The 26,006-nt window shown below is 37.5% G+C and overlaps 2 protein-coding genes across 2 annotated transcripts; both read right to left on the reverse strand.

The window, feature by feature from the left end:
- Positions 1-1,023: 1,023 nt before the first annotated feature.
- On the reverse strand, positions 1,024-7,516 carry LOC121984531. The gene is made up of 7 exons (XM_042537500.1): positions 6,136-7,516; positions 5,244-5,368; positions 3,539-4,174; positions 3,162-3,450; positions 2,655-2,817; positions 1,605-1,707; positions 1,024-1,523 (listed from the first exon to the last, which is right to left on the reverse strand). Exons 1-7 carry the CDS (start codon positions 7,240-7,242, stop codon positions 1,406-1,408), a joined length of 2,541 nt encoding a protein of 846 aa, XP_042393434.1. The 5' UTR covers positions 7,243-7,516; the 3' UTR covers positions 1,024-1,405.
- Positions 7,517-8,934: 1,418 nt separating this feature from the next.
- Positions 8,935-13,153, reverse strand: LOC121987488. The gene is made up of 5 exons (XM_042541256.1): positions 13,020-13,153; positions 12,119-12,205; positions 10,242-10,354; positions 9,616-9,714; positions 8,935-9,256 (listed from the first exon to the last, which is right to left on the reverse strand). Exons 2-4 carry the CDS (start codon positions 12,186-12,188, stop codon positions 9,622-9,624), a joined length of 276 nt encoding a protein of 91 aa, XP_042397190.1. The 5' UTR covers positions 12,189-12,205; positions 13,020-13,153; the 3' UTR covers positions 8,935-9,256; positions 9,616-9,621.
- Between the last annotated feature and the right edge of the window lie 12,853 nt (positions 13,154-26,006).

Consider the following 26,006-nt stretch of genomic DNA (forward strand, 5'->3'; position numbering starts at 1 on the left):
TTTTAAGATGTGAGACTAAATAAATCTATAACAGCACATAATTTTTATATAAAAAATTATATATATATATATAATAAAATTGAAAAAGATAACATGGCCTTTCACATTTTAATTTCATAAATATTTTACAATGCTAAAATTGCATAGAACGATTTGTTAATTAATTTACAAATTAGTTTCTAGTATAATTTTTAAGGGAAACAAAATTGAGTCCCATTCAATCAATTTAGGATAGATAGGAATGTTTATTTTTTCCAAACTTGAATTAGATATTATGAATAAAAGAGGGTATAAATTTTTTCTTTAATCTGATTAAACAATTAGATAATACAGTTGAATCATATTTATATCCAACCCAAATATCTGATTAAATTATATATTTATATATATGTTTAATTAATTTTTATTAAATATATGATTAAACTAGAAGTATGTTATAAATATTTAATTTATTTTTTAAAATTATATATTTTTTAGATCTGATATTAATTTTAATATATTTTATTTGAACGATGATAATTAGATGTAATGAAAAAAATTATTAGCATAAATCCTCTAATAGGTATGAATATGAGAATAAATATACAAAGTATCCTAAGGATAGGCAAATATCTCTCACACCTTAATTGTGTACAACTTTAAAATTTATAGATTAAATTTTGTTAATTAACTTAGGTATTCTAAGAATTAATATTTCAATTACTATAACACTAGAAACAATTTTGGTGTTAGAATAATAGGTTAATTATGTTAACTAAATTTAAGAAATAAGTTCCGACAATTGAATTTTTAAATAACCAAATATACAATGATTAATATACTTGGATAAAAACATACAATAATAATTATTAAAAGTGTTTGTCAATATCGAATTACTATTTATCTTTTAATATCTTAAACTTTATATAGCATTAATCATCTTAAAATTAATTTAAGATGTGTGAATATTTTTAATAGTGATTTGTTGAAACTTCGACGGCCACGCATCACATCAAACAACTAGCTTTAAGCATTATTTACTAATTGCCTCTAAATCAATTTTCCCAATATAATTGATAAGGCAGAGGCTTAGAATATTTTTCCCAACAATTTAATAATTAATCTTAAGAGAAACAGAAAGACAGTGATTTTCTCTCTTAATGTGCTTTGGATCGACAACACTTACCAATCACAAAAACAATGGGGATAAAACTTGTGAAACCACCAGAAATATGTTGCTGCTCTAAGGACATCAACGAAAACAAATTATAGGAAGAATCGAAAACCGCGGGGAATAAGAAGGAAAAAAACCAAAGAACAATGAGCTGATAAAACACCACAAAACTTGAGCATTTACCATGTACAAAACCTGGCAGCAGAAACTTATTCCTCCCTTGTTTTCCATCATGGAGTAGTAGCGCTTGCACTAGACGATAGAGTAGGCTCTGACCACCTCGACTATGGGCGCGCGACACAACGGGCACTTACCTCCACTTCGTTCTAACTCATGTGCACACATTGAGCAAGTGCACATATGGCCACATCTAAGGTGAAGAAAAAGGGATTGTGAGCATAATGATGGCAAAGTGTGAGATTTCTGGGTTGGGAGAGGAAGAGAGATAGACCTGTAGAGAAGAGAATCGATATGGTTATGGCAACATACACAGCAGATCCCTTTTCTGACTTGATTCCACTTGAACCCGTCCACTGATGGTTCCTCGCCGCAGACTGCAACGTGCCACAGATGATGATAGATTTTAAGAGAGGCAAATTAGCATGCTCCCAATTTGAACAAAGCTACTCAAAGTAACAGGTGAATTTTAGTAAGACGGATTGAGAGAATTTATGTTTTCCTTTCTTCTTCATTTCAAACTTCTAACTCTTAGTAGTTCAACCAAACATTCAAATGATCACCAATAATGCCCTAATGATGGCCATACCATCTGCATGAACTAATCAGTAAGAACACACCTTAAGGCTCTGTTCACCTGGAGGAAAACGAGAGGAGACGTTAAGGGGGAAAGGAGAGGAAAGGGGTTTGGTGCCCTCCAAACTTTCTTCTGCGCAGAGTGTGGAGAGGTGGGTGGAAAGACATTAATTTGAATAGAATATCCTTAGGCATGAGTATTATTAGGTAAAATTTAACTGATGCTGCCAAGGATATTACGATCACTTTTCTCTTCGCTCATCTCTCCTCTGATTTAATTCAGTTTTGGGCGGACGATTTGGCCACAGCAAATGGGGCTGCAGACTGCTTCCCTCCCACTTAACCAAATCACAGACCTAAGCGAGGAAGTGGAACACTAACTTTAGGAACTGAAAGGTTATCAATCCATTGTAAGAACAAAGGATCATAAAGAGGCAACTGAATATGCAGATATTTCAGTACAGGAGTTTCAAGGTTATCTAATCCACTGTAAGAACAAAGGATCATAAAGAGGGAAGTGAATATGCAGATATTCCAGCAGAGGAGTTTCTAGGTTATCAATCCATTGTAAGGACAAAAAATCATAAAGAGAGAAGTGAATGTGCAGATATTCCACCACAGGAGTATCAAAGCATGCTGAGTTAATATAACTTTAGGCTTCAACACATCAATTTGACGGGGGAGTCAAAGGAATGCTATTTTTCCTACATAAGTCAATGATAACATTCAAAGGAGAGAGAATTCTGACCTCCTCCGGGAGATTGATTCAAAGCTGCAGAAACTTCCTGCCTAACTGCACGTTGTAATTCCACTTGCATATCGATGCAAGCTTCCAGCATTTTCTGCATATTACTCATTCCCTGTTGCAGTCTAGCCATGTCTGCCTTCAAGTCATTAATGGCATCCCATTCCTGCAATGAAACAATAGCTTTTAACTTCAACAGCATTTGTAAACTTGACTGTGCAGTTAAAATAACATTCCCAATGGCGTAATTTGGAACGCCATGGAAAAATGCTGTGAATACCAATATAAATGAAGTCATAAACAGTATAAATAAAGAGATGCCAATGCCAGGGTATGATGATGAACCCAATAAAAGCCAGAGTTTGAACCCAAAAAAATGAGAGCAAATGACAATACATGGATTTTGGAAATTGAGCACCACTGTAAAGCATTTGTTTCAAGTTTGCCTATAATGATTGCAGAAAAAAAAAGAATAATTTAGTGTGTAACTATAGCAGGAAGATGGCGCACAATTTCTGAACGATGCATGTTTTGTCTGGTCCAATTGTTATGATGCAAGCCAGAGTTCCATAGGGGTGGCCTTAGTGGCAATGGTGGCGCAGGAAACACATTAGATCTCCTAGTAGCCTGATTTTGATCATCCCTTGTCTGGTCCTCATCTTCCTCTGGAGCAGGGGTAGGCAGTGGTCTGCCTAGATCCCAATCAAACTCAGTTGTGCCTTGTCTTTGAACATAGGACTGTACCAGCCGGTCCAAACTTTCACGAAACCCACTGCGAAGAAGGTTAGAAACACTCCTCCTGCAAATGACAAAACAATTCAGTAAAACATAAGGAAATCAATAATTGTGACAAACTAATAGTGGTGATTGGTAAGAAGTAATAATACCTGCCAAGGAGTTCCCTCAGTTCCATACTGTAAATGTTTTCGTCATCAGGAGGGATAAATCTGTCAACTCTTCTAATTGTATTGGGCCCTCGATCTGTTGCTGGATCTTCCTGTTCACCCTGCCAGACTTCTACAGTATCAGGAGGTTCATCTTCGTGCCATTCTCCATGAACTTCAAGTAGATGAGTATCTTCTCCAACATCATAACTAGTGGTCTCCTGAGGCCAGTCCTGATCCATGTTTTCCTGCCAATTTGAATTGATTTCCTCCATGGGCTCCCTGGTTTCTTCAGGCAGTCCAACTATACCAAAATCAATATTTGGTTCCCAGTCTACTCTATCACGTGCAGCATCTTCTTCTTCCAGTTCTGCTACATCAGTGGGAGATTCCTGCATGTTGTGAGTACTATAATGATCGACACTCTCCAAGTCAAGCATCCCTTCTCTCTCTGCTATTTGCTGAATGCTATTAGCCTCACTCCTAGGTTGTGCCTCCTCAAGGTGGACGTTAGGTAGATCTGTTACATTACTATCTTGAAATTCATCAGTAACAGAAACAATTTGATTAGCCGAAGGATCAGGCTGGTTTGATGCTTCATCGTGAACAATATTCTCTGATTGGAAGTGAAAGCCCACTCTGTTTAAATGAGAAAATATCTTTAAAAAAATTTGATGGCATGAGAGAGTATGCAATATAACCTTGTGTGAGTAATTATCAACAAAGTATCAACACTACAAAAAATATTTAGAAATAGTAGAGTATAAAATTTGACCTAATGTTGTAATTTGTCCTTATTTGACCTAATGAGAAAATTGACTTCATTAATTCAACATGTCAACATGTCTAAAGTCTAAACCACATCAGCTGAAGAGTTTATACTCAAGTTGCTAGTAGCTCACATTTGAGGATATGTGAATATGCACAATTAGCCTATAATTATCCATTTGGGACTAAATGTACCAATATAGCCAAATTCCAAGACTTCAAGTTTGTTGCTATATACTTGAAGCTTTAACAATAAGAAAGAAGCCCAGTAAATAGCATGAGCAGCCTGTAGAGTTTAGACAAGAAATCACATTAAAGAAGCCACTGATTCAAGTAACGGTAAAGCTTCATTGAGCCAGTCATGACCATCGTTACTGTGCTAAAAAAACAATTAATACCAACCAACGTCAAAAGAATTACAATCAGGATACTGTAGTGGTTTGGGTCATTTGATTATGTTCCTCAAGGACAGTAGAAGTCCATCTTAGGTTCTGCTACTTGTCAAGAAAATTCACTCTTCCATTCTGATACTCATATGTTGGTTACTAAGAAAATTATAACAAGTACTAACTAGCTTACACATAGCAAGGCATTTGTGCTATCTTGCAGAGTTAAGTGATAGCTATTAGCCATGCCGCTAAAGACCATCACACCAAATCATTTGGTATATTGAAAGGCCCTGCTGTCTTCAACATGGATGGTTGATGATTCCAAATTCATATCAAAATTCATTAGAAAAAGGATTCTGAATTATTGTAGCAACCATGTACCACCAGAACCGCGAGGGACAAATCAAGTTATGACCAAGTAAAACAGCCCGGTCAAGTTTCTAAGTAAACTGCAACCAGGAAAGTAAGAACTACATCTGTAAAAAAATAAAATCATCAAAGGTGGTCAACTTATTGATGATAGGTATTATGCAACAACTAGATCAAATTACCTCAGACCGGAGACCTGTTGGTGTTCCCTCAACTGACCTAATTCACTTTCTGCAATTGAAGGTGGCCTTGCTTGATCATCCTGTGCAACTACACCATTTCTTAAGAAACGCCCCCTCAACATTGACTGTGACATTAGAGAAGTGAGATCTCAGATGGTACTCCCATTATTCCTTCTAAGTCATTGGATAGAAGAAAAAAGTGTAACTATACCTTCTTCATGAGCAACTAATTTGAAGCAGAAAATCAATGAACACAATGAGAAAGAAAGAAAGAAATGCTAAGAGGATAACTTATGATCAAGGTACTAAAGCAAGAAAGCAATTTTAATTAGTTCAAGTGGGTTAATACTTAATAGGCACAAAAAGCAGCTCATGAGCATATATCATATACTTGAAAGACCAATATGGTGATTGTTGAAGAAAGCAAGCTGAACCTCTGAATTAATATTGAAACCATAGAAGATGAACAAATAACTGAACTACCACGTCAAGAGCCTTCAACTTCTTTATGAAGAAACATTCAATTGAATACGAATAAGAACTCAATTGAATACGATGAGCTCAAACTAAAGCTGCATACTCATAACAGCTCAAACTAAACAAAATACAATAGTGATATCACTAACCAAGTACAAAATTTTGTTTCTCTAACATAAATTGCTATTCTGATTGTGAATAACTGATCTTAGCTTTCTGAAAGCTTTCTGAAACTAAATAAACAATCAACATGCGTGTAACATGCAGTCTACTTTTAATAAAACAATGGCAGTCTATCATACGTCCATAGAGCCAGATAATTTTGCTACATTCATAAATTTGTAAGCTTCTTATACATCCAAGTGATGTTACGTGGTTTGCTTGTTAAAAAAGATACAAGGCATGATTAAACTACCTGGATGCGATGGCGGTGCTCAAACTGTGAGACTGCACGATGCTCCGACAATGCCAGAAGTTCCCTCTGTCTTTCTGATGCCATCCTTGTGATTAGCTCAAGCCGAGCCTGCCTGCCTCTCAGTCTCAGAGATTCCCTTCTAAAGCGATCTGATTGGACATCTGCAGACCCATTCCGTTCCCTCTGTCTGTCCTCCCTCCTGCTAGCACGGGCATCTCTCTGCTGTTGGCTCGTCATCTGTACCCACTCCCTCACCAACCTCACTCTCTCCCTTTCAATTTCCCCTAGCCACTGCGCCCTCTGAGTCTCATTGCTAGGTGAGATCCTAGATTCAGATTCTGGGATCTCACTCTCTGTCATCCACCCACGAACTATTTGCCGAACTCCCTCCCTTGCATCATCACCATGGTCACGAAATTGTTCCTGATTGGATTCCCGGTGATCCTCATCGGCTGCATTCCGCATAGGAGAGGAATCTATATTTCCACGAATCCACTGTGCATAGCTATTATACTCGGTCTCTCTTGCATTAACCGACTCGCCACCAAGCTCATCCCTTTCCTGAGAGCGAATCTGACCGCCTAGCGCAGACGCTGTCACTGTGCCCCTGCGCTCTGTCCTTGCAGAAGAGGTCATGTCCTCGAGCTCCCGCCACATCTGCAGCACCGACGACGCGCGAGCAGCAACCGGCCGTTCCACCACGGCGTCCGCGGGCGGCGACCTGCGTGACTCCCTGAGGAACGAAGGATCGAGCATGGACACCGTGTGCAGACCGGCAAGCGCCATCAGCTCGGACTCGCGGTTCCGCCGCTCCATGGTGGTAATCATCTCCTCCGCCTGGCGAGCGACCCACCGGCTGAACACCCGCGATTGCCGCCGCGCGGCGGCCGACGACTCAGCGAGGTCGTCGCCCTCGAGGTCGGACCGGCGGCGCCTGCGCGCAGCATTCCCTTCCTCATCGTCCTCGCCGGCGAAGGCGACGCAGGAGGGGGAGGAGGAGGAGGAGGAGAGCGCGGCGCCCATGCAGCCGTCTAAGTGGCCGCGGACGAGCTCCTCGAGTCCTCGCCGAAACTCGAGATCGGCTTCCCTCTGCCGGAAATCAGCCATCTAACGCACTATCTCTTGAAGCAACAGATCTCAGTTTCCGTTCAAGAAAAAACACAAAAAAACGGAGGAAAGCCCGTGAAATCGGAGAAGCCACTCCCGGCGAGGACTTCAATCTCGTCAATTGCCAGCCACGGCGAGAGAGCAATCGAGATGGAAGCGATCGAACAAGCAGAACAAACCCTAAAACACGCTATTTTGAAGAATCAAATCGACCCGAAAAAGGGAAGGAGAAAGGAGAAGGAATTTGGAGGAAGAAGGCGATTAAAGAAACAGACAGAAGAAAATTGGAGAAATTAGTGGAGGATTAAGGTGATATCGTCACCCATTCATGTAATCAACTGCACTTACATTATTCCGAGACTTGGTGTGGGGAAATGGGGTAGACTTTGATTTTATAGGGGTAACTTTATCGTTGTCGTACGATTGGCAGCACAGTCATCTCGCCGTTCCCCGCCCTCGATCCGTAAGCCGCGGGATGAGCGACACGTGTATTTGTCTTGTCTCTCTGGGTATACATATATTTTAATCCCAATATTACAACTAATAATTGTGGTCTCCCTAAATAACATTTTTTTATCTTTAAATTTTATTCTCTTAATAAAAATAGAAAATTTCTTTTTAATAAACATGTCCATGTAATAAATGAATGATTTAAAATCATAATTAAAAAACAATAAGCGTAAGAATATTAGGTAAGAGCATTTAAGGGTAGAATAGAATTTTTAATGTTAACAAAATTCTAGAGGGTTGCTAGAATGCCCTTTATCCAAATAGTCAACTAAATTCATATTGAATTCATGTTAGTTTAAATTGTAATTTATTGTATTGAAATTAAATTTGTAATTAATTTTAGGTAGCAAGTGGTACTCAAGTTGGAGTTGTAATAGAATTCCAAATTAGGGATACTTATTTTATTTTCATCCATAATAAGTTATTTTTCATTAGAAGTTATTGCTTTAATTTAATATTTACTTTTTTTTAAAAATGGAGGATCTAATTTCCATTAAAGCAGCCTATCCTCTTTCAATATTATTTTTCCATTTTATAAAAGAGATCATTACACTGACACAAAAGCCCCCTTTTAAAAAGCTTCCAAAGAAATTTCAAACCTTTTTTTGGGCAAAAATTAAAGGCACGCTTTATTTTTAGTATTGTTAAAAAGAATTACCTGTTTTTTTTTAAAAAAAATCAAAATAATGGTTATCTCATTTTTCATTCCAACTACTTTTTTTTTTCTTTTCCAAACTGTTATAATATATATAATAATTTCATTAAAAAATTATTAACTTTATAGCTCAAAATTAATACATATTGTAGAACAATATTAAAGTGAATTTGATTAAGTTTGAATAATTTTATTAAATTAAAATCATTTCAATCAAGTTGAATAATATATGCTTAAATATTGTCATTTTAATCAAGTAAAAATAATATAACCAAAACTACTATAAGGAAAATATTATTTTAATATATTTTAAAATATTAAAATATTCCTTTGAGCATAATGAAAATAACCTTTTTGCCCAACCTTTAATTTTTTTGCACAACTCACCATGTGACCCTAGTCAAAACTAACCTAGTATTAAATTAATAAAAGTGAATAATGTTAATATATTTGAACATAAGAGGTAATGTCTTTTTTTATGATTTAATAAAAAATTAAAAAGGGAATTCTTCTTTTTGCCCTTAAAAACATTATGATATTGTATTTTAGATGGTGACAAGTTTCTCTCTCAATTCCATCATCCTCCTTTTTCTTTCCTTGCCATCTTTCCTTTAGTTCCATCTATTGATTAACGTATGGTCTACAATTATGATTTAGATAGACAATCAGAAGAAGTTTCCTTCCCAACAAAAAAAAACAAAAATAAAATTTGGTCACACCTGATTGGCACTCCTGTCCCTGTACTATCTAGTCATTGTAGATTAGATCAACACAACTCTTCTATCTGATGCACTTTCTTGATCTCCTTTTAGGGCTCAAGGAACTCTCACAATACCTGTCCTTTCCAACCTGTGATAAATATTAACACAATTTATCTAAAATAAATCAAATCATTGAAGCTTTCATTTTCAAATTAAAAGAAGATATTATTAATATATGTTGGGTAGATGTCATATGCTCATAATCTTTGTGGATTTATTATTTTAAGACTGTCTTTTTAGCACAAGTTTTTTTTTTTTTTACAGATGTCCAGTCGATAGTAGCAAGCATAAATTTAGAGCAATAAACAGATAACATTTTCAGATAACTGTTTGTTTGAGCATTAGATCATTTGTTTTCCATCATAGATTCTGCATCTTTTGCATGTTCATAATGTTTTAGAAATTAAAAAGAACACAAGGCATCATATAGACTTGTTTTGAGACAACCTTATGTTATGGCCTTTTCTTTTGACGCTTAGAGGGCTTTGCCTTCGATTTGCCAAGGCCGACCTCCTGCGGAGTTTTCCTTTTGATGTACTGCTGCTCCTGAAGAAAGAAATGAAATGCACATAAATTGTTCGGGACTAATCACCTTAGCTTTTCTTTTTTCTCAAATACTTTTTGATGTGCTAACAAGTATTTACTATTGCAATATTGATCTTCAAGTTGCCTCTTTAACATGTGATTTGAAAGAGACTGAAAAAAAATAATATCCAATGAGAACTGTGGAAAGAAAAACATGATAACCAAACTCACAAAGCACTAGATTGTGTAAGAAATCTAAGATTGTGTAAGAAACCTTAACTACAGTAGGCTAAGAAGAAACAATAAGCTAGTCACAAGAGACCCATCTATTTAAAAGTGTGATTCACAACTATGCAATAAATTTGTCAGGAATTGGAATAATGAAATGTGCCAAATAAACAATAATTCAACAGAAACTGAAGGATCAGCAAGTGTAGGCATAGAATGCTTCAGGAAAGATGATAGTTAACATATCCATTTTTTCTCAAAGGTATATATGGAAGAAGGCAAGATGATACAGAGTAGAGAATTCAAGTAAAAATAAAGACCTCTTCCCATTTTCTTTGAAGTTGTTGAAGTTTCTGACAGTAGGCCAGACACTCAGCATGGTAAGCAGCAGCTAGTTCTTTTATCAAGGCCTTTCTTTTGATGATGCCAATCACTGCAAAATAATAATAAAAAAGAACATCATAAAGTTTGATATCAAAGTTTAAAATCTAAAGTTATGCAGAAATTTTGATATTTGACCGAAATGGTATGGTACAATTTTAGTATTATGGTATGGTTTTGAGACTTATTTAATTAATGCTATCAATATTATGATATTCACAAGAGTAAAAAGATACTTTGAGTCATTTTGTTTATGTTGTAACCACACGCCTAATCATTCTATTGAAAGTGATTGGAATTTCAAAATAATTAAAAAGCAAAAAATTCAAACCTGACATATAATTAATTGCATAATCATGGTTTATATTTTTGTACCATACTCGGCGAAACGAAAGAAATTTACCATCCACCCGCCTGCCGACATTGTGGGCCGCTGCTGCGAGTTCATGGAGGCAACGCGATGGGTTGGGAGGCGCCGTGATACCACGGCAACCTTCGTGGGGTAGCAAAGGCTACCACTATCTCGCGGCAACCTCCGAGGAGTCGTGGAGACTGTCGCTATCTAGAGGTGACGTCACGGAGGCTGCCGAGATCCTGTAGTGACCTTCGACGGGTCACGAACGCAGTCACTAGCGGCATAGAAAAGGAAGGGCGACGTTGACATCTCTGTTGCTTACGTGGACGAAAGGGCAACGTTGGCAATGGGACACACTGCGGGGACGCGCGGGTGCATGGCTGCAACAAAAACTTGGGTTTTCTAATTAAACTTAAACTTAGGTAAATAATTTTAATCAACTTCTATAATCTAAACAGACTTAGTCAAATGCTAATATATATATATATATATATATATATAATTTTATTTATTTATATATTTACCATATGAGGATGCCACGATAAAATATTTTTTTAAAAAAATATTTCATTATTTTATTCTTTGTATTTTTAATATTTAAATTAATTTTTTATATGTAGTTACTATATTTTATATTAAAAAAAATACCGAAATCATATCGGCACAACATGATACAGTACTGAACAATATAGTCATAAACCAAAACTCTAATACAGGTAAAAATTTTAAACCATGTATACAATACACAACATCAATTAATTATCTAAGGTCACATATCAATTCACAAGCACAGGAAATTTAATAACATTCTAGTCAGATGGCATCCCTCTTTCCCCAGCAAAAGTGTACAGGAGAAAAGGTGTGTAGGGTAGCTAGGGATTGGGCAATTAGGCATTGGCAGCACAATTTGTGTTTTTTTGAAAAGAATTACAAAGATAAATTGTCATTCTAGTAGTAGTCCATGCAGGAATACTAGACAAAAACTTCCTGTTGCTTAAAGATACAAAAACATGATAAGACCTTGAAGCTTGGAGATGAACTCGTATTTTCGTGGAAGACACAAGTCTACTAATCCTACATAAGAAACAAAATCACAATAAAGTGACACAAAGAACAAGAACTGCTAGATCATAAAACCTCCCAACACAAACTTTTCAATGATGACAGTAAACTAATGCATATAACTGATACATCATAGCTATTATAGAAAGAAAATTCAAGTTGGTTCTTGTATAGATATTTTTTCATCCTTTCCAAATAAGTTGTTGATCAATATAAACTAGTGGCAACTAACTTGACTTCCAAATGGACAAGTCTACGAAAGATGTGTCTATAATAATTAGAGATCCTCACTATTCTCATGCGCTTAAGGAATAAACCTGAAGTTACAAACACCATATAGAGTAAGCATGAAATTAGTACAGTTTTGATACATAACTGATGGATGCAAAACTAACTTACTTCTGCTTGGGTCAAATTCAGGCCCATCTTTGGATTTGGAAGGCTGCTCAGGAGCGTCTGTTGCGTCCATTAGCAATGGCGTCAAGACTGCATGCGACAACAGAACTTTAAGGATGCACATGTTGCAATTTAAATAGGTAGACTTATGGAAATTGTTTATTAATTTATAAACCTAATTTCTATTGTCTACCAAAAAATAGCATAGATACTTTAAAAATGTTTTTTTTTTTTTTTTACATTAGAGAATATTGATTGAGAAACTATCATAATTCACAAATTTTCATATATATATATATATAAAGGCACTATATGTTTAAAAGCACTACAAAAGAAATAATGAGAATAATATAAAGATTAAAAAATAGAAAAAATATCTAAGAATGGAAACCAAAGGTGAGGTCTGACAACAGGTTCTATGATGTCAAGAAACTAAGATAAAAATGGGGGAAGAAATGAAATTATAAGTATTGTACCAGAGCTGAGTAGGGATTTGGGAGATTTTTAAAAACAGGACAAAAGCAACCCTTCAAAGGAACTTTAGTTGTATGAAACAAAAAATTAGATAATTTTTAAGTTCTTAGACTAGTATATTTCAGCTTTCAATTGGATACATATGTAACGTTATATGCTTTTTCAATACCTCATTTAAATGTTAAATTTTTAATCAAATTTTATACTTCTTTGAACTATGTTATAGATTGCTGATAATCATTCTAAAAGGTGTGTTGCATGGTTCATGAAAAACGAAAAATACAAGTTTGCATGGTGAAAACCATTAGTCCATGTAAGCATAAACTATGTCATATTTCTGACTAATTCTTGACTCCATACTCAATCTTCTCTTCAAAATGCTCTACATGTGTAACTAATGCAGCAATTGCAGCAAAGTTTTGGCAAATACCTTTATAGATCAATGTGGAACTTTGCTGCCTGGGTTTGCTGGCACAGTAGAGCACGGACGAAGGGAGGGAGGGGAACGTCAGCCGTGAAGACCCGATACGGGAACGGGGGACCGAACATGCAGAGAAAGGGAATAGAGAGAAGGGAGCTCCGGTACGGACGGGCGGAAGCAGCGGATCGAAAAGGAGGTGTCGGCGTCGGCGTCGGCTAGGGTTCCAGTGGAATAAGCCGACGAACGCGAAGACGGTGGCAACGGGAGGCGTATCGCGTATGGACGTTCCCAGTTACGAAAAATTTAGTTTTACCCCTTTAAATTTATAATCTTTTTCCTTGCATGCGCCCCATTCAAGGCAAGGACCATTCTGAAAAGGTTTTAACTAGGATAGTCAAAAATAAATAAAACTCTCTCTTTAATTTATTAATTTTATTGTGTAAATTTCTAGCGATCGAATATTATTATTTATCCTCGTAATTTTAAATACTTATATATATATATATTTAAAATGATTAATAAGAAAAGAAAATTCCGTATTTTCTTCCGAAGAACAAGAACACCTCAATTTCACCTCAAACACACTCTAATTCCTAAACAGGAAACCTTGTTTGCTACAAAGTTGGCATATGCTCCTTTTTGTCTTGTTTTTTTTTGTCAAGTGGTGTTTTATTCTTTCCTAAAAATCAAAATGAGAATTAGAATTATAATATTATGGAACGGAAATAGGTACATAAATATCACTCTTAAAAATAATATTTTATTAGTTGAATATTTTTTATCGAAATAGACTAATTTTTTTTACCCTTAGAGAGAAATAAGAGAAAAAATATATATATGGGAGAAAATCAATATGAAAGAAATAAATGATGAGAGAGAAAGTGTGATAGAAAGGAAATGTAATAGGAAAGAATAAAGAGAGGGAAAGTGTGATAAGAGAAAATAAGCAAAGAAAGTATGATAAGAGAGAGCATGATGAGAGAGAATGAGGAGAGTAAGAGAAAGTACGATACGAAAAATAGGAGAGAGAGTATGTAATGAAATAGATTGAGGAGAGAGAAAGTATGATGAGAGAGAAAGTGTGATACAAAAAATAAGAAAAGATAGTGTAATAAAAGAGAAAGTATGATGAGAGAGGATGAGGAGATTGAAAATATGATGAGAGAAAATGAATAGAGATAAAGTGTGATGAGAGAAAATGAGGAGAGAGAGTATATGATGGGAGATTGTGGAGAGAAAAATATGATGAGAGAGAAAGTGTGATAATAGAATGAGGAGAGAGAAGATATGATAATAGAGAACAAGGAGAGAAAAAGTGATATAAAAAAATTAAACAAATATATGAGTATTTTTGTCCAAAACCTAATTCTCATTCTCATTCCCATCAAAACCAAAGGGAGAGGGTGAGTTTCATCAATACCTAACTTTTTGGATTTCATTCCAAAATTTTAATTGATCCCATTAACCAAACATAAAGTTTGGGAATGAATCCATTCCCTCATTTTCAAACTTCTAAACCAAATGCCACCTAATATTTTTTCATCAATAATTTAATATTTTCAGAAAGTAAATAAATATATATATTTTTAGTTATATATATTTATACACAGGAGTGATTTTAATATACTACATGCCTCTACGCATCTGTGCACGACTGAGGCCCATAGAATATACACAAGTGTCTCAATTGTAAAATTAATTTTTTTTGTTTCTTTTTTATTTTTACTGAGGCGCTTGGAATTGATCCTGGCACCCAGTATATGTACAATTTTTTTTTTATTTTTTTAGCTCCGGAGTTAAGGCATTTATAATTTGTCTTTAGGGTCTAAGAATTGAGTTATAGTATTCAAGCTAAAAAAAATTAAAATGGAAAAAAGTATGTTCTTACGAGGTATAGTATATAGTATTTAAGATGCGTAATTTTTGTAAATTTCTTTTTAATCTTTGGGTTTAAGATTTAAGATTTAGGGTCTACTGTTTATTGGTTAGAATATAGTATTTAAGGTGTATAATTTTTAATTTTTTTTTAGGATTTAGAATTTAAAATTTAGGGAATAATATTTAGGACGGTAGAATTTAAAAAATTTAGGATTCAAAAAAAAGGTTATGCTAAACTAAAGTTCGAGGCACCGGAACACCTACCGCGCATAGATGTGGACGAATAGTCGCCCAACACAGTCAGTATCTGCTGCCTGACGCTTCTGTGCGATCGTGAGCGACATGCATACATGTCGTTATCAGCTCGATTTCTTTGTAAAAAAATATTCCTTTTATTTTCTCTCCCCCTTTAATTCGCTTGTTTTTCAAAATGACGGCGAAGGAATTTTCCCAAATATAAATTCCTCCCTCTCTCTCTCACTCTTGCCTCTTCCTTCATCACCATCTTCCATTGCAGCTTGCTCCTTTCGGGCACATAGCCGATCGTTGAAGTTTGTTCTCAAGCTAGCTAAAGTTCCCCAAACTATGTGTCGAACACATAGCCGACACTAGTTTTGAAGGCACCCTCTCCATTCTTGATCGTAAGTCTTTCCACTCTACTGTCTGCTTTTCAGCTATGCACAATATTTTCTAGCTCTGATATATCCTACAACGCACAAGCCCTAGCTATTTTCTTACCAGTTTTTACTTATATAATTTGCAGGGAACTCACCAAACATCAATTCTCATATTTCATAACCAATGGTAATTCATTTCATTTTAAGTTATAATTCCCAACCATGATCCTAATATATATTAGAAGGATTTATACTACAATGTATAAGGTCGACACTTGCTACAATTTAAGAGTGGCAATTTTTGACTCGACATGAAAATATGACCCAAATCGAACATGAAAAAAAAAAATCAGGTTAGGGTCGGGTAGTTTCAAGTTTGGGTCAAAATCGGGTCAACCCAATTGACCTGATTAATAAACAGGTGTTCGACTCAACCTGAAGTGACCCAATTACAACCCGCGAACCCGTTTATAAATAATTATAAATTTAAACTAAAAATTACAAATTTAAAAAAGTTAAAATCCCTATCCCCATATATACATATATTTTACTAATCATCTTCCAATCGACGACCGACACAGTGGTTGAATTCCTATTTTGAAAATCGAACTCCTTTTTATCTTCCAATCTTTGATTCTTCTTCAGTTCTTCACCCTTCTTCGGAGAATTGCACTGATGGCCGATGCTCCAACGCCGCAACGACCTAGCCCCAAGTCCCCAATGCGACAACCCTAGACATTGACCCTAGATGCGTTGACACCCTCAACGTTGACGACATGATGCGCTGACCTTCAATGTCGAAGCCACGACGTGGCGACATCCAAGATAAGCCCTAGATATTGTCGTGGCCACCGAACGAGAAAGGTATCATCACGATTCACCTCCATTTTCTCTTTTGACTTGAATGTCTTCTGTGTCTTCTCTATTAGACGGTTTGTTTTTATTTCTAATATATTTTTTATTGAAAATTATTTTGTAGGTAAATTATGGAAAGGAAAGAAGAAGATAAAATTTAAATGGATATCGAAGATGGCAGTGAGAATTCAATTCAAGAACTACCAGAAGGCTCGCAATCTACTTGCCATAAAGATAAAGCGAAAAAAGTTCAACTGTCAACAAAAAGAGAAGACTTTCATCTAGAGTTTGATCTCACTTTAGTATGCTACCTCAAAATTCAGATGGGAAACTTGAATGCAAATGCAAAAAGTGTGGGGCTAAGTATGCAGCTAATAGTAAGAGTGGTACAGGTAATTTACATCGTCATGTTAAAAAATGTGTGAGAATGACTACAAAAGACATTGGACAGTACATAATTGCTACTGATGAAGGTTCGTGCTTAACCACAAGAATAATCTTTAGTCAAGATAAATTTAGGGAGTTGGTGGTGCATGCAATTTTGAGACATGATTTGTCGTTTTCTTTTGTTGAATATGAAGGAATGTGGAATATCTCTAAGTACTTGGAACTGAGAGTTTGTCATTTCTCCAGAAACACTGTAAAGTTTGACATTAAGAAGATTTATGGTGCTGAATTTGATAGACTGCGTATTGAGTTACTTGTGAGGGATCGGTGGCCGACTAGAAGGGGGGTTGGATAGCTAGGTCACCCAACTTCTTTTCTTCTCTACAAAAGATTAGTGCACACGCGGAAATACAACTAACTAATGAAAATAATAAAGAAAGAATACCAAATCGCTACCAAGCTTAATGTAACGTGGTTCGGAGATTGCTTGCTCCTACTCCACGGCATGTCCTTGAGGTGGATGAGCCCTTGATCCTTCGGTGGATCAATCCCCGACAATCTCCGGCTAGAGCTTTCTCCTTCTCGGTGGAGCAAACCTCTCATAAAGGATCTCTTCCTCTTTACAATGATGAATTTAGGTTTAGGAGGAAGAGAGTAGGCTTGGAAGCTTTGGGCAATGACAAGGAGTTATTCAACAAGCATGAGTAACCTCCTTCAAACCCCAAAGCTTTCTTTAAATAAGAGGAGAGAGTTGATCATCATATCAACTCATCTCGGCACCAGTCGACTGGCAAAACCATCAGTCGACTGGCAAAACCATCAGTCGACTGGTGTTACCGTTGGAGGTAGCCAACGACTACTTTGCAGCACCAACAGTATGCCAATGGTCATTTACCAGTAGACTGCTAAAACATGCAGTCGACTGATCCACACTGACCGAACGAACAGAACCATTCTGTTCGCACCCAGTCGACTGCTAAAACATGCAGTCAACTGCTACAGTACTGCTATAGTAACGCTACAGTACTGCTATAGTAAACCCTAAAACTAGGATTTTACTCCGAGTACAATTTCTCATACACTCGTACCCCTCACCCTTACGACTCATTTGACGCTTCCTTTGCAGCTTTAACCTCTTGCCTTCAAGCCTACTTCCTTTGGCTCTCGTCCCTCGGATGCATTCAAGCCCGCGGCTCATCCCCAATGCCATCCTTCGCGTATGCCTCGAAGTCGCTTCCCTCGGCCCTTATCCTCGCTGCCTTGTCCACGGTCCCTCGGATGCTTCATCCTTCACCGGACCCGAAGCTATCAACCTGAGTCGCATATGTATCCTACACAACTCAAATACACATATCAAATACAAGGGTGAACCTAACTTAAACTCTTTGACACACACATCAAAACTATGATCGTACCGATCAAAACCTAGGTCTATTGCACCAACATTACTTGCATGTCCTGGTAGAATATGTTTAACCTCTGATGCATGAACTTCTATTGCGACTGATGGGTACTTGAGTTTGACTGCACATTATGTAAACAAGAATTGGGTGTTGCAAAAATGAATTTTGAATTTTTCCTATATTCCTCCTCCACATGCAGGGGTTGCTTTTGCTTAAAAGATTTATAGTTTGGCTTGTGATTGAGGTATTGAAAAGAAGTTATTTTCTATCACTTTGGATAATGCTAGTGCGAATGATGTTTGTGTTGAAATACTTAAAACTCAGCTTAGGTTAAAGAATGCTTTGATCTTTGATGGCATTTGTTTCATGTTGATGTTGTGCACATATTCTCAATTTGATTATACAAGATGGTTTGAAAGTGATTGACATTGCCATGGATAAGATTAGAGAATCTATGAAATATATTAAGGGTTCTCAAGGAAGAAAGGAAAAGTTCAAGAATTGTGTTTCCCAAACTTCTCTAGATTCTAAAAGAGCATTAATGCAAGATGTTCCGACTAGATGGAATTATACATATGGATGCTTTCTAGTGCTCTTTACTATCGTCTTGCTTTTTGCTATTTTCAATTGAGTGATTCTAATTTTCAAAGTTGTCCAATTGCAGAAGAGTGGGAAAGAGTTAAAAAAATATGTGGATTTCTTGAAGTTTTTCATAATGCGACGGTGGACTTTTTTAGATCTCGTTATCCAACATCAAACTTGTACTTTCCTCATGTTTTGTAATCTAGTTGAAGTTACATGAAGAGTCATCTAGTCAGGATTTGTATATGAAGAAGATAGCTAATCAAATGTTTGTCAAATTCAACAAATATTAGTGTGAATTCAATATTTTATTTGCCATTGTTGTGATATTTGATCTTCGGTACAAGTTTTAGTTTGTTGAATTTAGTTATGGAAAGCTTTATGGTTCTAAGTCTTGGGAATAAATGAAAGTTAGAGAAACATTTTTTGGTATTTTTGGTGAGTATATGAAAGATTCAAATACTAGTTCAGCATCGTCTTCGCATTCTCAAGGAAGCAAAGAGGTCAATGCTCTTACATTTCAGGATGATATTAGTAAAGAATCTTCAAATGTTTTCAAAGTAGATATTAAGTTTTGAATGTTAATAGTAATTTTAGAATGACAAATATTTTGATCATTTTGAATTATTTTTATCAAATATAATATTTTATTGCCTTGATATGCTAGGAATTTAATGAATTTGAGGATTTTGAGTTTGCTGCCAGTGCTCAAAAAAGTCAATTGGAGATGTATTTAGATGAACCAAGAAGTAAAAAACCATCTTCAATTAATGTACTTGAGCTTTGGAGATCTCAACAATTTAGATATCTAGAGTTTGTTGGATTGAAAGCGCTCGAGGGGGGGGGGGGGGGGGGGGAAAAACGCCCGTGGCTTTCACATTCGTTTAAAAAAACTTTGAGTAATACATAGCGGAAATAAATGAAACAATTGCAAATACACAAACACCAAGGGTTTTACTTGGTTCGGAGCCTGGGGCGACTCCTACTCCAAGGCCCATGCTCGTTGAGCGTTTACTTTGGGCAATCACTATAAGCTCAAAAATTTACAATTTGAAATACAAGTAAAGCAGTAAATGAAATTATACCGACAACAGAAAACACATAATTTTAAAGCTTCGGGTCATCGATGTCTTGTTACAACTGTTGGAGTGTATACTGAGAGCCTAAGCTTTGTAAACATTCATTATGAATAAAGAATCACATTTGGTCTAATTATCTACATTTGTTTGTAGTTGTTCATTTAATTTATATTGTAGATAACATAGTATGTGGTGTCACATACAGAAGATGATGTTATCAGTACCTTATAAATTATAAACAGTAGCTCACGACTAGAATGGAAAGGAACAAACCATTAGAAGGTCGTAGTGTAATTAGGTATTAGTTTATCTTGACTATATAATTACACTAGTACACTCAGAGTGTATTGAGTAGGACCATTTGAGGTCGTTTCTTTTATACTGACTTTGTAAAGGAACAAAGACCTCAGTTATTATGGAAGTGTGTGCTCTTAATCCTAATATAATAACAAGCACATATGTTTGATATTTATTTCTTTAATTTATCAATGGATGAGATTTAGTTCGATGAATCAATAAACCCGATAAGTTGGGAAATGGTATCACTCATAGTGTGTGTTGTTGATTATAGAAGGAAACTGTGTCCTAGTGATGCTAGGTTGATAATGTCCTCAAGAGGAGCTCATAAAGATTGTCATGTTAAACCCTGCAGGTGGACTTAGTCCGACATGATAATAAGGTTGAGTGGTACTACTCTTGGACTTAGATATTAATTAAATGAGTTGTCAGTAACTCACTTAATTAGTGGACATTCGATATCTTAAACACAGGGAGACTAACACACTCATAATAAGAAGGAGCCCAAAAATGTAATTTGGGATTGGTGCGGTAGTTCAATGATAGTTCTCTAGTGGAATGAATTATCATTGATAAAATTAAGTTGTGTGTTCGGGGCGAACACGGGATGCTTAATTTTATCGGGAGACCAAAACCAATTCCTCCTCTCGGTCCCTATCGTAGCCTCTTATTTATAGAGTACTATACCCACATATACCCACCTTCTATACCCACCTAAAGGGGGCCGGCCAAGCTAGCTTGGGAACCAAGCTAGGGCCGGCCTAAGCTTGGGTTTAAGGTGGCCGGCCCTAGCTTGAACCCAAGCTAGTAGGGCCGGCCATAATTAAATAAAAAAAGAAATTTAATTTTAGATTTTATTATTATGTGGAAGATATATTTTAAAGAGAATTAAAATTAAAATATCTCTCTTGTAAAAGTTTTACAAAAGATTAAAGAAAGAGATTAGATCTCTTTCCTTATTTGTAGATTGGAGAGTTTTTTATTTTCTCTTTAAAATTATTCACATGTTAATAAAATTAAAATTATAGATATTTCCTTTTATTAACCATGAAGAGATTTTTAAAGAGAAATTTTATTTTTTAAAATTTCTGGAAACAAATAAGGAAAGTTTTAATTGTTGATTAAAACTTGTCCAATTTGTTTCCTCTTGATGTGGCCGGCCATCATTGTTTAATTGGGAAATATTATTTTATTTTTCTCAATTAAATCATGTCAAGGAAATTAAGGAAAATTTGTTGTAATTAAATATCCTAATTTACCTAGGCAAAGGAAAATAAAAGAAGGGGTGAGGGTGCCTTCACAAGACACAACATCTATTATTCCTCTCCCTCTTTTGCTCCTTGGTGTGGCCGGCCATCATCTTCTTCTCTTCCTCTTGTGGTGGCCGAACCTCTCCCTCTCCCTTGGAGTTCTTGTGGTGGCCGGATACTACTCGGAGAAGAAGAAGAAGAAGGAGAGAAAGCTAGCATCTCTTGGAGCTTGGTTAGTATTTTGTTTTTCCTCCTTGGTGAAGTTTCCCTTTGTGGCCGAACCTTGCTTGGAGGAGAAGAAGGTGGTTGGTGGTTTCTCATCTTGGAAGATCGTTGCCCACACAACGTCCGAGGTTAGAAGAGGAATACGGTAGAAGATCAAGAGGTTTTTCTACAAGGTATAACTAGTAATTTCTATTTCCGCATCATGCTAGTTATTTATGGAAATAATACCAAATACAAGAGGCTTACGTTCTAGTATTTCGAATATGGTTTTTCGAAGTTGTGTTCTTTTATTTCTTTCTTTTCCTTGTGATTTGATTGTTCTCTTTGGTTAACCTAAAGTTATTTTAGGAAATTAAATATTAGCTTTCTATTAAAGGTTTTGTCTAGTCGGTGGTGGTTGCTCCCATATCCAAGAAGGCCATGTGCCTCGCCACGTCAGTACTGGGAACCTTTTATGGAAATTGATATTTAATGGAATTAATAACTTAAGGAGACTTGGGTCGAACGTGTTAAGTTCCGCAGGAGATCCAAGTCAAAACCTAAAAGAACAAATAGATTAAGTTTTGGATCAAACGTGTTAAGTTCCGCAGGAGATCCAAAATTTAATTTAAAAGAACACATGGTAGCTAGGAAAAGGTTCAGACCTTTGTACAAAATTTTTGTACAGTGGAACCTATAGGCTTTCCGAGTAGCAACCAACAACAACTTTATCGGATCGTCCTTTGAGCAGCACACGGAAGAATGGTTGCGAGTTCTTGTTATCTTCTTGCTACTACTCGAACCTGCCTTATAAAACCTGTGGAGGGCACCTCCAACCACATGAAGGGAGCCCTCAACCCCGCCAAAAAGGCAGCGTTGATAAGCTTTGACTCCTTCACCGCTTATTTGCTTGAGGGCGCCTCCAACCACATGGAGGGCGCCCTCCACCAGCGTCTATGGCGCCTCCAAGCTCCATGGAGGCACCCTCGCGCCTTGCGTCCAGGGCGCCCTCAGCTCCATGGAGGGCGCCCTCTACCCAGCTATGCGGAGGTGTTCAGCTAGTGTACCCGAGGCGGCTCCAAGCTCCATGGAGGGCGCCTCGGGTACTGTTCATCCCAGGCTTTACATCTTTTTTGCTCCTTACAAGATGTGTTAGTCCAAAATATAAAATATATCCTGCAAAACAGAGTTAAGCATAATAAAATATGGTTACGATAAATATTTGACAGTCATCGGACTGTCCGATTCTGACTTCGAATTTCCATTCGGAAACACTAGGTCGAACTGACGCCTACTGTTCCCTCACTGGGGAACGCGTCCTCACCTACTCCACTCAGGAGAATATACCTGTTGACAGACCGGTCCTCCATACCAACTAGACTTTTGCTTAGTGCCTGAGGTTCCAGGACTTTCTGCTGGACGTTCGCTTCATGACCCGTCCAGTCTTCCACCTGGTTTGCGACACCAGGACTTTCCACCTAGAGTCCCTGACTCTAGGACTTTTTCCCAAAGCCCTCGACTCGCCAAGACTTTTCTCCTAGGGTTATCACCCCCTAGGACCTAGGGTTACCACCCCCTAGGGTTTTCCACCTACCTAATCGTAGCTAGAACTTTTGCTTAAGTACACTTATGAGTTTCCTGCAAACTCATTCAAACACGTTAGATAACAAATTACCTTAACTTTGAACCCCTTGCCATTATTAAAACTTAGGTTCGATCGTCGGATGCTTCTCACACCAACAGAGTTAGCTAAATTAGCTAGGGATGTTCTTGCTGTTCCAGTTTCAACAGTTGCATCTGAATCAACTTTTAGCCTTGGTGGTAGAATTCTTGACCAATATCATAGTTCAATGTGTTGGTGTGGGAAACATCTTACGATCGAACTCTAGTTTTGATAATGGCAAAGAGATTCAAAGTTAAGGTTATTTGTTATCTGATATACTGAATGAGTTTGCAGGAAAGTTCTAACTGCGGTTAAGCATGTAGAAAATCCTAAGGGGGGGTAATCTTAGGTCCTAGGGGATGGTAACCCTAGGTGGAGGAAAACCCTAAGGGGCGGCAACCTTAGGTCATAGGTGGTGGTAACCCTAGGTGGTGGAAATCCCAAGGGGGGGGGGGTAACCTTAGGTCCTAGGGGGTGGTAACCCTAGGCGAAAAGTCCAGTCAGTTTGGAGGACCAGACTGACATCAGGTATGCTCTCCAGAGTGGAGTAGGTGAGGATGCGTTCCTCGCGTAGGGAACAATAGGCGTCGGTTCGACCTAGGGTTTCCGGTCGGAAATCTGAAGTCAGAACCAGACAGTCCGTGGCTGTCAAACTTTTATATTATTATGTTTATTGTGTGTGCTAACTTTGTTTTGCATGATATGTTGTTGGTTTGTGAACTAACATGTTTTGTAGGGACAAAAGGAGCAAGATTAGCCTTGGATGAATAATACCCGAGGCACCCTCATGGATCTTGAGGTGCCTCGGGTGCAAGGCTGATGCAACACATGTAGCAGGGCTAGAGGTGCCTTGGACGGAGTTAGAGGCGCATCAGACTAGGATTGGAGGCGCCTTCAAGGGTGATGGAGGCGCCTTCAACCAGATAAGCTGCGACCATTTCAGTTCTGATCTGCGCGACTGACTCAGCAACCTGAGGGCGCTTGGGACAGGTTTGGAGGCACCTTCAGCAGGCTATTTAAGGAGTATTCGAGTAGCAGTTTAGAACACAACATTCCAAGCGATCTTCCTTCAACCAGCTGCTAACAAGACGACCCAGAAGTGTTGTTACAAGTCCCCGACGACCCGGAACTTCAATTTCGTAATTCTGTTGTCGGTATTATATTTATTTATTCAGCATATTGTAATCTAAAGTTGTAATCTTTAACGCCATTATAGTTGTTGCCGAACGTAAACGCTCAATGAGCGTGGGTCTTGGAGTAGGAGTCGCCCTAGGGTCCGAACCAAGTAAATAACTTGTGTTCGCGATTGTTTTTCTTTTAATTCCGCTGCTTATTACTCGTCGAGTTTTTTTGAATCCGAAACACGTGAAAGTCATGAGCGTTATTCACCCCCTCCCCCCTCTAGCACTTCTCGATCCAATAATTGGTATCAGAGTGGGGCAGTTTCGATTTGGTGCAACCACCAATCAAGTACTTTTTACGTGGTGTTTTTTTAGTTTTTCGGAGTCGATCAGAATCAATATTCTTGCCGTCTTCTGATCTTATTTTTTTCGTAATCGGATTCTTGTCTCGAAGTCGGTGCAACACCACTCGAGATCATCTTTTACTCTTTATCTTAAACCCGCACTGCTAATCCAAGATCAAGTCCTGGGATATGTTTTTTTTTGTTTTTTTATGCTAGATCCTCAAATGGCTCTCCAAGAAGGTTATAGCACCGCTCGATCACTGCTCTTCACCGGAGACGACTTCGGTTACTGGAAGGGCCGGATGGAGGCATCTCCAGACTCACTTTGAAGTCTGGATAATCGTCAAAATCAAATTTCAACTACCAACTGACGGCGTCGGCAAGCCAATATCATACAAGAACTGGGATGCGACTCTTATAAAAAAGGTAGAAGCGAATGCCAAGATGAACTAGACCCTCCAGTGCGACCTATCGAAGGAGGAGTTGAACTGTGTCGGCTCATTCTCGAGTGCCAAGGAACTCTGGGAGAAGCTGATCGATCTTCATGAAGGAACGCCTGACACCAAGGTAAGCAAGAGAGATTTAATACTTAATAAACTATATAATATTAAAATGCAGGAAAATGAGATGGCTAGCCAACTCCACGCTCAGATACAAAACCTACTCAACGATCTACATGCAATCGGACAGAAGGTAGAAAGCAGAGATGTAATCAGGTATTCTCTAAATGCTTTTCCGAGGAATACCTTGTGGGCATCCATGGTAGATGCTTACAAGATTTCTAAGGACCTTTCTTCAATAAAATTAGATGAGTTATTTGCGGAATTCGAATTACATGAATAGGTTAACTCACGTCCGGCCGAGAAAGGTGTAGCTTTGTTGCAGGTACAGGAAGAACCCGGGAAGTTAAAACAAAGCGCAGAACCGAACCGGAGTCAGAAGAAGAACCAGATTCGGACGACAACAACGACGAGCTCATGGCGGAACTCGTCAACCTGGTGAGGAAGCTCTACAGAAAGAAGAAGGGCTTCAACAAGAAGGATGTCAGAAAGGTCATCCAGTCCAAGGAGGCCCAACCAAACTCAAAGGTAAAGTTCGAGATGATGTGCTACAGGTGCAACCTGAAGGGGCACATCAAGGTCAACTGTCCGAACCAGAAAGATACAAAAAAGCCAAGAAGGAAGGAGGCCTTGAAGGCAACATGGGACGAGTCATCCTCTGAAGAGTTCGACGACGAAGAACTCGAATAGACGAGTTTCTCGCAATGACGACCCGGGATCAAATTAGAGAATCCGGAAGCGAGGACGAATCAGAAG

The sequence above is a fragment of the Zingiber officinale genome, chromosome 5B, assembly GCF_018446385.1.
Source record: "Zingiber officinale cultivar Zhangliang chromosome 5B, Zo_v1.1, whole genome shotgun sequence".
Lineage (NCBI taxonomy): Eukaryota > Viridiplantae > Streptophyta > Magnoliopsida > Zingiberales > Zingiberaceae > Zingiber > Zingiber officinale.

Bases quoted from the DNA above. Each gene is read 5' to 3' on its own strand.
- LOC121984531 (XM_042537500.1), bottom strand. From the start codon at position 7,242: ATGGCTGATTTCCGGCAGAGGGAAGCCGATCTCGAGTTTCGGCGAGGA. The intron at 5,369-6,135 runs GTAGTTTAATCA...CTAATGTCACAG, and splicing joins AGCACCGCCATCGCATCCAG to TCAATGTTGAGGGGGCGTTT. The intron at 1,524-1,604 runs GTCTATCTCTCT...TCTTCACCTTAG, and splicing joins ATCGATTCTCTTCTCTACAG to ATGTGGCCATATGTGCACTT.
- LOC121987488 (XM_042541256.1), bottom strand. From the start codon at position 12,188: ATGGACGCAACAGACGCTCCTGAGCAGCCTTCCAAATCCAAAGATGGG. The intron at 10,355-12,118 runs GTAAGTTAGTTT...ATTATTTTGCAG, and splicing joins TGAATTTGACCCAAGCAGAA to TGATTGGCATCATCAAAAGA. The intron at 9,715-10,241 runs GTCTTTATTTTT...TTCTTTCTTCAG, and splicing joins TTCAAAGAAAATGGGAAGAG to GAGCAGCAGTACATCAAAAG.